General features: G+C 48.2%; 1 protein-coding gene across 2 annotated transcripts in view; it reads left to right on the top strand.

The window, feature by feature from the left end:
- Positions 1-12,936, top strand: part of pbx1b (pre-B-cell leukemia homeobox 1b) — a 70,263-nt gene that overhangs the window by 55,518 nt on the left and 1,809 nt on the right. The window contains exons 4-9 of one of the 2 annotated variants that reach the window (XM_062556273.1): positions 2,856-3,046; positions 4,545-4,680; positions 5,894-6,053; positions 7,169-7,281; positions 8,306-8,395; positions 11,372-12,936. The exon at positions 11,372-12,936 is cut by the window's right edge and continues 1,809 nt beyond it. In XM_062556273.1, the coding sequence (XP_062412257.1) occupies positions 2,856-3,046; positions 4,545-4,680; positions 5,894-6,053; positions 7,169-7,281; positions 8,306-8,395; positions 11,372-11,464 (783 nt within the window). In that variant the 3' untranslated portion in view covers positions 11,465-12,936. The remainder of the gene's footprint in view (positions 1-2,855; positions 3,047-4,544; positions 4,681-5,893; positions 6,054-7,168; positions 7,282-8,305; positions 8,396-11,371) is intronic. The other variant, XM_062556274.1, reaches the window with a different exon arrangement.

Genomic DNA, 12,936 nt, shown 5'->3' with positions numbered 1-12,936 from the left:
CCCAGCTTCCCCTGGTCTCGGCAACATGGGCATGGCCTTCTCTCTCTCTCTCTCTCTCTCTCTCTCTCTCTCTCTCTCTCTCTCTCTCTCTCTCCCTCTCTCTCTCTCTCCCTCCCTCTGTCTCTCTCTCTCCCTCTGTGGAGTGTATGCAAGATTAAGCCTTACAGGAGATCTCCTCCATTGTCGTCACCTTCAGTAATGAAATCTGCACTTCGCCCTGTGCTCCTCTATCTGTGCAGCGATTTCTGTTATTAATTTATCTTATCTGGCCTGTGACTGTCAGATTATCAATCCCTCTCATCCCTTCCCTCCCTCTTGCCCTCCTCCTCCACCTCCTCCCTTCCCTCCCTTCCCTCCCTCTCCTCCTCCTCCTCCTCCTCGTCTCCCCTGCTTGCCAAGCAGAGGCTGAGGGTTTGTGTCTGTTTTGAGGAGATTGATTTGCAAACTGCTCAGGAGGAATTTCATCTCCCCGTAACAAGGAAACGGCGATCGTCAGCTCCCGCGCTACACAGGCGCGTGTGTACTGCTGTTGATACATGGATACACATGCCCGTGCATTGGCACACAAGCACACTCACCTAGACACAGACACATAGGAGCACAAACACTATTGAACCACACGCGTGAACACACACAAGCGCACACATTGGAATACACGCATAGATTCAACACACACACACACTAAGGCATGTACGTAGACACACAGGCACACACACATAGGAACACACACTGAAACTCAACTTGCATACACACACACACACACACACACACACACACACACAAGCTTAATTTGCATACACACACAAAGACACACAAACACCCAGACACACACACACACACACACACACACAAACTTACTGAGAGGCACTTACACACGCACATGCACACACACAGTACTTTTCTACCGCAATTAAAAAGCACACTAATGGAATAGCTTTAATTGCAAGTATGCAATTGTTTGGCCCTGAATGGTTATTGATTTCACTCCACCACCACCACCACCACCACCACCACCATCACCACTACCCCTCCCCGCCGGCATGGAAAACTCCAAACCCCCATCGCACTACCTCACAGACTCACCGATTCTCTGCATGGCAACAACCAGTCCGCAGCCACTACCGAAGCATGTTGCAACAAAAGTTCACTGCGCCAGCTGTCAGCATTCTGCTGTATGTTTACCAAATCCAGTTGAATTCTGTGCTAGCGCAAAAACAGTGTGTAAATGTGAAGCAGCTTTAGGCAAGTGCTGACCTTAGCCTTTTCCTCCCAACCCTCGGCAGAATGTGTTTTGATTAGCGCTAGACAGGGCTCCCATCCATAACCTCACACACTGCCAGGAGGGGGCCGCCGCACCAGACCAGTGTCAAAAGTCAAAGTCACGTGACTTGTGCCAGCACTTACATGTTGTTGATTTATATACTGTATTTAAGATGGTATCCGGCTGGAGAGGCAGTTACGCAGGGAGTCATGGCAAGACAAACCAGGTACTCCTCCCAACCCCGCGCAGACCCAACTCCCATACACGCTTAGTATTGCACACTGCCATCACCACCAGAGTAGGACCAGTAATAAGAAAGAAAAGAAATCACAGTAGACCTCATAAGCAGCAGAATAGGATCAGATATCACAGCTGACATTCTCCACCTTGGTCGGGGGGCCTCGGGGGTTAGACACACTGGAACACCACCCATTGACTCCACCCAGGAGGTGCTGGTGTTAACGCCTGTGGCCCTGCGCATAGAAATAGTGCTCTCGGGGCCGCGCCGACGGGATTGGAATGTGTTTTCCCGTCAGGGGGGGTGAGGAACGTTATCTTCCTACTCCTCTATGGCTTCTGAAATGCTAACCGCTCGTATGGGTCCCTCGAGGCCGAGGAGCGGGCACAGGAATAAACTCCTGGATGGCTGTACACACACTCCTGTTGAGCTGAAACGCCAGCCTTGCAGTTTGACACAATTTTTAAAATGTGTGTGTGTGTGTGTGAGTGTTTATATATATATATATATATATATAGAGAGAGAGAGAGAGAGAGAGAGAGAGAGAGAGAGAGTATATAGTGGAGGGAGCAAGGCATGTGTCTTGGATGGGCTACTGTAATATTGATCATGGTGTGAGTGCTTGAGAAGTGCTTGGCTGGAGTTTGCCAGAGGGCAGTCGTGTTCCCATCTCGGCCGCTCAGCGCTCGGGAGAGTCTGAGGGACGGTGACGCGGCGAGCACGCGCGGCGCCTCAGCTGGGACGCAGCCAGCCATTGTCCTTGGCGGCCGCTCAGGACATCCGCACCTGTCAAGATGTCGAGGAACACGCTGACCGGCCTGCCAGGCCAGCGTGCCTAGATGCCCCCGCGGCTTGGCAGTTGCGGCCGTCCTTGTTGACAATATCAGAGATTATTTTTGGGCCATTTTGTAATATTTTTTTTTTCTCTCTTGTCGTTTGTTATTTCCCGTCTCGTTGCGTGAGTAGTGACTGTCGTTTTGCCAGTGAGGCACTTTCTGAGTTAGCAGCCTAGCATGCAGCACTACAAGTGAACACCTTTGTTGCTCCTCAGTAAACTGGATTTGGTTTTCAGATAGTAAACCGCTTTACACACATTTTAGAGGGCAAAGTCAAAACAAACAGCACACATATGGTAGTTTAAAAATGTGTCCTACATACTAATAATAATACTACTAATAATAATTTGTGTCGTCTGTATCTGTGTGCATGTTTTACCTTGTATCCAACATTGTTTTAACCAGTCTTGTGAGTAACTTGGTGCACACTGTTTTTGCTAACCTCGCCCTTGCTTTGTGGTGGTTGCGGTTGTGTGTGTGTGTGTGTGTGTGTGTGTGTTTGTTTGTTTGTTTGTTGTAGGCCTGTAACGAGTTCACGACCCACGTGATGAACCTGCTGCGGGAGCAGTCTCGCACGCGGCCCATCTCGCCCAAGGAGATCGAGCGCATGGTGAGCATCATCCACCGCAAGTTCAGCTCCATCCAGATGCAGCTCAAGCAGAGCACCTGCGAGGCCGTCATGATCCTGCGCTCACGCTTCCTTGATGCCAGGTCAGTGTGTGTGTGTATGTGTGTGTGTGTGTGTGTGTGTGTGTTTGATGTTTGTGTGTCTGTGTATGTATTGCTGACTCGGTGTGTGTGCGTTTATGTGTGCATTTATTTTTGTGTGTGTGTGTGTGTGTATTTGCGTGAGGTCTGGTGCGTGGGAGGCTTGTATCAGCAACTGTTTGCGATACCCCACTGATGCAGCTGTGCATGGGGGGTGGGGCAGGGTGGGCTAGGGTGTGTGTGTGTGTGTGTGTGTGTGTTTGTTTATCAGCCAAATCCATCCTCGCATCCCCGTTGTAATCATATTCCCTCCTTCACAGAGGCCTCCGCCATAGAGCACTTTGTTGTTGCCTTTATCTTTGCGTGTCCTCTTTCCATGAAGAGCGCACTCGTGGAATCTAATTCGACAGATGTGTGGAGCGTCATTCGACACACACTTAACATCGCACCACACACGCGCCTGATCCCACCAAATCCGTGTCAGGAGATCCTCCATGGTTCTCGAACCTATACGTTTAAGATCGCTGTCCCCACCTCCCCCCGAAAACACACACACACACACACAAACACACACACGCTATAATGCTTCCTCCCCTTCTCTTAAAATGTAATTGCTTGTTCTCCTTGATACATGTATGGGGGATTTGCATACATTTCTTTGAGGATAAATCACGCTGGAAGCTCGGGGTTGGAGGCATAACATTTAAATGAGGCTTTCGCTCCCCCCACAACACCCCTCCCTCCCCCCGCCTCCCCACCTCACTCCCTCTCTCTCTCTCCATCCATTCTGGTGTAAATGATGTTGAGGATGCAGGGGGAAAGGGGCTTTCTTTCTTTCTCTCTCTCTCTCTCTCCCTATCTCTGTCTCCCTCTCTCCCTCTCCCTCTCTCTCTCTCTCTCTCTCTTTGGGCGAGAGGCACGGGCGCGTTCAGCCCCTCCGATTAATCCTCTCTCGCCTAGCCGGAGAGCACGCTGTGTCGCATTTCCATATTCTGAAGGAGGCTTTTGGAGGGGTGTGTGTGTGTGTGAGTGTCTTTGTGTGTGTGTGTGTGTGTGTGTGTGTGTGAGTGTTTTTTCTCTCTTTCGTCTCCTCTCCCTTCTTTGGGAATGGGCTCAGACCTCGATCCATGGCAGGGATTTGCAGAGGGGGGCTGGCTCTCTGCATATGTAAAGCCCTCCTGCGACGTGCCACATGGAGGGACTCTCAGCCTGATAGGCGTGCAATATGGAGGGGTTGGTGAATACATTGGCAGAGCACAATTTTGTCCGTTTCTTTTCATGAAACTTGGCACCTTGTTTTTTAGTGTGTGTATGTGTGTGTGCCCGCGTGTGTGAGTGTGTATGAGTGTGTGTGTGTGACTTTCCTCCTCTTTGTTTCTATTGTCTCCTGTCAGCGGTGTTTCGAGAGTGGTACCTCACGGTGTACGCGTGTTCTTCTTTTTCGCCCTCTCCTTTTCTCTCTCTCTCTCTTTCTTCCCTCTTTCTCGCTGTCCTTCCACAGACGGAAAAGACGGAACTTCAACAAGCAGGCCACAGAGATCCTGAACGAGTACTTCTACTCCCACCTGAGCAACCCGTACCCCAGCGAGGAGGCCAAGGAGGAGCTGGCCAAGAAGTGCCAAATCACAGTCTCACAGGTGCAGTACCGAGCCTCCCTCCCTTCTCCTCTTTCCCCTACCGAGCACAGCAGCTAAGCCTTGGCCCTCTTCGATCGCAGCCAAACAGCAGCCAAACCGGGTTCAAATCTAGCCTGATCTGGTTTGGAATTTGACAGGTCTTTGCCAGATCAGGGTCATACCCATTCTAGAGTTACTGAAAGTCTTCCTACGACCTGATTCTGGACCTGACAGGGAAAATGCAGAGGTAGTGGGGGGGGTGTCAAGATAAACTGCCATGAGATCATCGAGCCTTGCTGTGATTTTTGACTTTTATTTCTCCCCGCTGGATAGTACTCTCCAAACTGTTCAAGTGGATTTATGTGTAATTATTTGAGGACTCATCTGAGCTCCATAAAAAAGAGGGAGAGAGAAAAAAAACAAATGGAAGCGAACCAAACGAAGGTGTAGAGTTACAGATGATTTGTTGAGGACGTCTATAGCTGACACAAAATAATAAAGGAACACGTTTACCTTCTCCCCATCACTGCGAGAGGGGTGAGAGAAAAAAAAAACAACAAAACTTTTACCACGGGATTGATTTCATTCTCATTTTAATGTTGTTTATCATTAGCGCCGCAGCGCTATCCCCGTAGCTTCATCTGGGAGTATATTAGCGCTAATGGGTGTTAGCGGATGGTGACTGATTGGTGCTAGCGTGTGTTCTGATGATAGTCTGCAGCCGTGGTGACATAATGAGATTGTTATTGGCAATCATTTCGTTTTTCTGGCGCTAATGTGGACTCGCGGTGTTACGGGCCGCGTGGTGTTTGCGTTGCGCGCCAGCTTCGCAGTGAGGGCCCAGCCCCAGCTAGAGCCATCAGCTCTGCATGCACGTTAGACTTTATTGACTGCAACATTTCCCAGCCAGTAGGACAGCTGAGGCTTTGACATTAGCTTCACACAGATAGCACCATCGAGCCGCCATATTTGCCCACTAGGTTAATTTTGAACAGGGTTGAATCGGGAGCTAAATGTTTTTAATTAATCAACTAAATCTAATTTTATAATCTAATGAAAGCATTTGTGTAATATATAATCTATGGATTGTGGAATGGATGAGTTGTAAATTGGACTTGTGTAAATCTCATGCAGTTATGTGAGCCACAGTGATGTGATGATTTAAGCTCCACTAGTTTTTGGAAAACTGGATTCGCTGACTTGGAGTTTGTAAATTTTGTCCGCACGTCTGCAGGTTTCCAACTGGTTCGGAAACAAGAGAATCCGGTATAAGAAAAACATCGGGAAGTTCCAAGAAGAGGCCAACATGTACGCCGCCAGAACTGCCGTGAACGCAGCCAGCGTCTCTGCGCAGGGAAGCCAAGCCAACTCGCCCTCAACCCCCAACTCCGCAGGTGAGCGAGCACAACTGCGCGTAATCCTGACAGTATTCCTTCACCACCACCAGCACTGTTGACGTTGGACACTTTCCCTCCCTATCTGAAAGTTCCATAACATGATATCTCTATATTTGGCCTGTGCAGAGTAATCCCAAAGCATAGCAGTACTTTGCTACATGATGCTTTAAGTATAAATCAATAGATAAGTAACCCTGTAGGATGTTTAGGAGCTTGGAGTTCGGCGAGGAAGGAAAAGCTCATCATTTAAGGGTCGGCTTGGTGTTGAGTTGCGGCGCTCAGCGGAGCGATAGTCAAAACTTCCACTGTAACAGAGAAAACAGCAGTAGATGAGGGGGGGGGGGGGGGCAAAAACAGATGATGTGCTACAGGATGAGTTGTTGACATAGATTAGTTTACCTGGGCCCCATGCTAGATAGCATGCTCTGCTGCCTGTTTCTCTTTGGTGCTGCTGTCCAACTCTAATACAGCCATTTCTAACCTCGAGCAACAGACTTGTGGCTTGTATAACTCACAGCTATTTCTCACTGTTGATAAACGAGTCCTGGGATGTGTGTGTGTGCATGTGTGTGTGTGTGTGTGTGTGTGCGTGTCTGTCTGTGTGTGTGAGTGAGTGAGTGTGTATGTGTGTATGTGTGTGTGTGTGTGTCTGTCTGGCCGATTGTTATTGATGTTTTGCTGCTATCTATCTGTTTTTATGGGTTTCCAGATCATTGCAAAAGACACTGAACGTTCAATAACAATCAGTTACTGAAAAGAAGAAAAAAAAGGCAACACAGGGGACAAAAAAATGTCTAAAGCCATTCAAAGCCCTTGTTCTCTGGCTGATAACTGTTACTAGCCTCGTTTTGCCTCTTTGCTTATTCCAGCCACCCTTCACCCAACCCTGTCTTTTCTATGGGTCTGTCTTGCTAACTGCATTAGCCTGCTAACCTAACCTCTGCATGGTGACTCCCCCCACCCCCGAACCCCGCCCCCCGCACCCCTCGCCCCAGCTCCCCTGGGGCGGCGGCGGTGTCGGCGGGAGCCGGCGTTGGTGGTGGCGGTGGTCGGTGCTGCTCTGGCTCCTCCTTCGTCTCTCTGTGATTCCGTTGCTCCCTCTCTCCTTTCAGGTTCTGCTGGCTCTTTTAACATGTCAAACTCCGGGGACTTGTTTATGAGTGTGCAGTCTCTCAATGGGGACTCGTACCAGGGGGCTCAGGTGGGAGCCAACGTGCAGTCGCAGGTAGGGCACAAAGCAGCAGCACAGCAAACAGCACTGAGACCCCTGCTAGCCCCTGACCCCGGGAGAGAGATCGGACCCAGGGCTGACCAGAGCCCTTGCTGAGTGAATCTCTCACACGCCGGGCTTTTTATACCCAGCAAGATCTTCAAGTAGACCCTTTCTAAATCGCAGAGGTGGAAAAAAAGTCTTCGTCTTCAGAAAGTACAAGTCCTGCTATATATGGCCTGTACCTGTGCACTTCACACAGGTCATTTCACTCATTAGCTGATCCACCTGGCTGAAGAGTTGTGCTGGTTGTGAGAAAAATGTAACTTTCACTCTCTGAAGCCAGCGGTTTCCACCTCTGCAAATAGTTATGGGCACAGCTGGAGACCTTTCTGGGGAAATGGATCGCAGATCTTCCTGGATCCGAGCCCAGTGTATGAGGTCCAGGCCTGGGCTGGATCTCTCCCGGAATCAGAACCTATCTGGGGAACCACAGGGTAGGCCTTCCAGGCACTGGTGATTGCCTGACGAGTCTGCTGTAAGGAGCACGTGCGTCGGGCAACATTACAGCTCTTAATATGAGCCTGGAAGCACAAATGGCCAACGATGCCACATGACAAATGGCTTCTCATTTCCAGCTTGTTATCTGACACAGAAACAATACTCTTCTCATATGAGCTGTTTGTGTATGGAGCAAAGCATAGTTGGATCTGTCAGAAACCATTCATATTAATAAGAACTTGATCTTATAGTCTAGCCTCTTTGCTGAAGCATTTATTTTATGATGGCAAATTTCTTTTTCCTTTGTGCTTTATTGGGAACTGGAGTTGTAGGGAGCCTGATGACTAGAGTAGCTCCACTTTATTGAACTGCCAGACCTGATTTGTATTTGGTTATATAATAGAGTTTTTTTTCCTTGGCTAGTCTTTGCGTGTCTTTGAGCTGCCTGACCTTGCTTTGTTTTTGTTCTTTCTCCCTTTGTGTGTGTGTGTGTGTGTGTGTGCGTGTGTGTGTGCGTGTGTGTGTGTGTGTGTTTCAGGTGGATACCCTTCGCCATGTTATCAGCCAGACAGGCGGATACAATGACGGACTCACAGCGAACCAGATGTACAGTCCGCAGGGCATCAATGTAAGGAGAGAGAGAGAGAGAAAGGGAGAGAAAAAAACCACAATCCTTCCCTCTCTTTTTTCATTTTTTTTCTTGGCCTCTCCCTCCCTCTACCAATTATTTCAAAGCCATAGGGCTCAGAATGCCACTTAGTAGGACTTGTCTGCGTGCTGTGGTCACCTTGTTGATTGCTTCTGTATCGGTCACGCCACGGGCAGCGCACTGCCCAGTGCACACGGACATGAGGCCACCGCCGGAGCCTGTCACGTCCAATCAGCTCCGGCCTGCCACCTGCAGCCACACACACATGCGCGCGCACACACACACACACACACACACACATACGCAAACCCTACACACCCCATCGAGAGCAAACAGGTGATGCACCCCACAGGCGTGACGAGACGGCCCCCCACCCCACCCTCCCCCACCACCACCACCACCCCCTCGGGTCACCTGACCTTCATTATCACCCCCGTGGTCGGCCGGGACGAGAGAAGCAAACTGTCTGAGGACGACTGCTTAAACCTTCGTGCTAAAAATATGGCAGCACTGGGCCCTAAAGCAGACAAAACTCGGCAAGGGGGGGTCCTCGCAGTTTTTTCTCTGTTGTTTTTTGTTGTTGTTGTTGTTGTTGTTCCTTTGGGGGTGGTCTTGAGGGAGGGGTAGGGTTGGATTGGGAAGGTGGGGGGGGTTATGGGTGGGGTGGAGGAGGAGAGGGAAAGAAAATTCACAGCGACAAGCTGCGTGGTAAAGGGGAAAATCGATAAGACAGACACAAGGAGAGCAGAGTGTGGACTTGGGACAGCAATCCAAGCGCATTGCTCAGATCACGTCCCCACCGCGCTAATGGCCCTGACAGCGAGCTGCGCCATCTCCGCTGCCATCGCCGCCACCGCTGCGCTTGCGCCATCTCCCACACACAGGACAGGACAGGAGAGGAGAGGAGAGGAACAGGAGGAGGAGGAGGAGGAGGAGGAGGGGGGTCAGTGGTGTCCTGCGCAGCTGAATCCCCCCCCCCCTTCCAGTCTCTGTCCACACCCAGCATATGCTAATGAAATGCTCCGCTTGCTGTAACAAAGCACAAAATACATGGATGTATTCAGATCCTCTCCGGGACCGTGCATTTTTAAGAAATATATATTTCTTCTCCTTATTTTTTCTTCCTCCACTCCATTGCGCTCTCTCTCTCTCTCTCTCTCTCTCACTGGGGCACGAGCGGCTCAGGGCTCCCGCTGCTTTGATAACCCCGTGAGCCCCCATTACCATATGCAGCAGCCAGCGCGGCCAGACAGGGCTCAGGCGCTCGGGCAGCGTGCCCCAGCAGAGATAGCCCCGGTCCCCCGACAGCAGCGTGACCAGCCCTGCCTCGCCTTCCCGACCTGACCCTGGCAGCTCAGCCGGAGCTAACGGCTAACGCTAATGCTGTTACCCGTCTGCCTGCCCGCTTTATTCACACTCCGTCTGCTGAGCTGACATAATCCCACTTTTAATTCAGTCGGAGCGGGAGCTAATAGGATGGCTCTGCTCTGGTGCGGTGTGGTGTGGTGTGGTGTGGGCAGCAGTGTTGGTTGGGATGGCAGGCGTTTGAGGAATCGGTTGAGTGTTCTCATTGTTGTGAATCAGCTCTTAATACGACAGTCCGTTTGAGCTGGAAATCCATTAAAAAAAAAAAACATTTGGTACCTGAAGAAACATCAACAAAAGAAAAGAAAAATTATAGTCAGAAAAATAACAGTAACTTACAGTGGTGAATTACTTTAATGATTGCACTCTACCATATGTGGGTATTCAATCTTTTTATTGTTTTTCAAACCCTCTGAGAAACACATATGTGTCAGCTCGCTTCTTAAGGTTTGTCGTTTTTTCAGCTCTCTGGTCGTAACCTTCATTTGTCGCCAGCTGGTAGGGGAGGGTGGCGGAGGGGTCAGGGGAACGTATCCTTTAGAGCGCCGCTTCCTTGTTCGCCGCCTGTGTGCGTCGTAATGACTGAACGAGTACATAATGCATTTTGTGGTTGACTAGAGAAGTAATTATACCCGTTAAAATAGATGGAGAGAGTGTCACCAAAAGCCGAAGGCATTTTTCCTCTCTTTCTTTTCTTTCTTTCTTTCCCTTTTTTGATTACAGACCGCCGTGGTCTTAAATAACAGGCTTTGAAATAAGAGGCTGTCGAGGACCATTTCCTGCCGTTTCTGATGGCATGAAATTTGCTATTAATATCCCAAATGCTCTTTAAAGGCCTGTCTGCCAGATTCGAAATGGCTTCTGCGCTTCTCATTGTATTTTCATTTCAATCTCAACTGTCATAATTTGCAGCCACTGATTCCTCTTTTGTTTTTTTGTTGCCTTTTTTTTAATCTGACATTTTTTTGTGAGGGCACTTCATACATTGCTGTGTTATTATAACGTGTCAGTAACATTGACAAGCGTTTAACTCTGACCAATGATGAACGTTCCTGTGCCATTTTTCTGCAGTGAAAGGAATATTCCAGTATTTTCAACAGTGAAAGGAAATGAGCATGTATCACATTGGAACGTTTTTTAGCACAATTTGTGATTGACTGAATGAACAATTGGACTAAAGTGGGGGAGAGTTTTTTCTTTATTTCTTTTCTGTGAGGAAGTATTCTACAGTTTTGTTAATATGGTAGTGCTTGCTTGGGGCTGTGGTTATGGTCAACTAATGTGGAGCCTTCAGGCACTGCATATGCTCAAATAGTTACTGTAATTTCCCAACTATTAGCCGCGGCTTATACATTGATTTGGCAAAATTTCTTCAGCTCTGAGGTTAATACACAGGGACAGTCAATATGGTATTTATATGGTCTTGTTTCTTTCAACTTGCATAGTCCTGTGGCTTATAGGCGGGAATTACTGTATGTACATTGCAAACAGCTTAAGATCCTTTTCCTTTTTATGGGAGCCACATTACATGTACGTATGCTCTGATTCCGTTCATCCTGTTGCTCACCTCCTCCTCTCTCTTCTTGACAGGCTAATGGCGGATGGCAGGACGCCACAACTCCCTCGTCAGTGACTTCGCCCACAGAAGGACCTGGAAGTGTCCACTCCGACACATCCAATTGATCCTCATCGTCTGCCATTGTCCCTCCCTCACACGGACACACACACATTGACACACACACAAACACACACACACAGGCGCACACACACACATACACACATACACACACACAAACACACACACACAGGCGCACACACACACACACACACACACACATGCACACACACACACACATACATACACTGAAGGTACCCATCACACACACACACACACACACACACACACACACACACAAACATGGGCGCACACACACACACACACACACACACACACACATTCACAGGCCAGGACAGTCCTTACCTTGATTGAGGGGGAAGCCCAGCGCTCTGAAAGCAGGACATAGGGAGAGGGCGACACAACCCCCCCCCCCCCCCACACACACACACACACACACACACACCACCCTGGACTCTCAGCTGATAACACCAGTGACTCGCTCATTCTCCGCCATCTTCTGGCTCCGATTTCGGTTCCTCTCTCGCCTTCCGGTGGCGACTTCTCCACTTCCACTCCTCACCTCCATCAGTGTCTGTGTCCACTGTTACAGCTGTGACATCCGTGTACTGATCTCGCTTCTTAAAAAAAAGACTTTGTAAAAAAAAAACATAACACAAGACAACCACACTCACAAAATCAAGTATGTACAGCCCCTTGTCTTTAGATTGGAATGCTTCACACTACCTCTTAAAAACAACAACAAAACAAAATGGAACAAAAAAAGGAAAACTTCATTTTCTTAAAAGACAAACATTGCTACTTCATCCATAATCGTTTTTTGAAAAGGTTTTCATCTGACATTTTAGGCCTTCACGTGTCTACCATTGGCTCTGTTTTCCAGTAGTGATTTTTTCTTTTACCCATTGTGCCAAAGTATTTGATATCTTATAAATATGCTCTGACAAAAAAAAACTGATAAAAAAAAACATTTTTTTTATATTAACATATTGTGAAAACACTTTGTAATAGATTCATATTTATGAAAACAGGGCCCAAGAAGTGATAAGAAGTTCAACTCTGGACATGACACTCTCTATCATACCAGATATTTTCAGTTGGACGTGGAAAAGAAGCACTGAAAGACTAGTATTTACATTTATCCGTATGGAACCTAAGGGTTTCTGAACGTGATTTTGCAAGCAAGAATTTGCTAGAAGTTTTGCTCACGTTAAATGAATCGCTACATACTACTGTATCAACTGTGTCATGTCCCCCAAAAGCTGTAGATACTGGTTACTTAAATAGTTTGTCCAATCTGAATGATGACACATAATCGGCAGGTTTTAATTATGTCAGTTGTAGAGGAGTAATATCTATGTACATTTATAATGTCATCTTACAGTATTTTCAAATTTTGTGCATTACCAAAACAAATTGACAGGGAGAAGAAATTCCATCTTTTCTTTTTTGAAAGGGATTATAGTCAAATGATGACAAAGATTTTTCGTATGTCCAAAGTTCCCCTGGTGCTACGAAG

This window comes from Sardina pilchardus, chromosome 15 (assembly GCF_963854185.1).
Source record: "Sardina pilchardus chromosome 15, fSarPil1.1, whole genome shotgun sequence".
Taxonomy (NCBI): domain Eukaryota; kingdom Metazoa; phylum Chordata; class Actinopteri; order Clupeiformes; family Clupeidae; genus Sardina; species Sardina pilchardus.
This window is presented reverse-complemented; position numbering and strand designations above follow the sequence as displayed.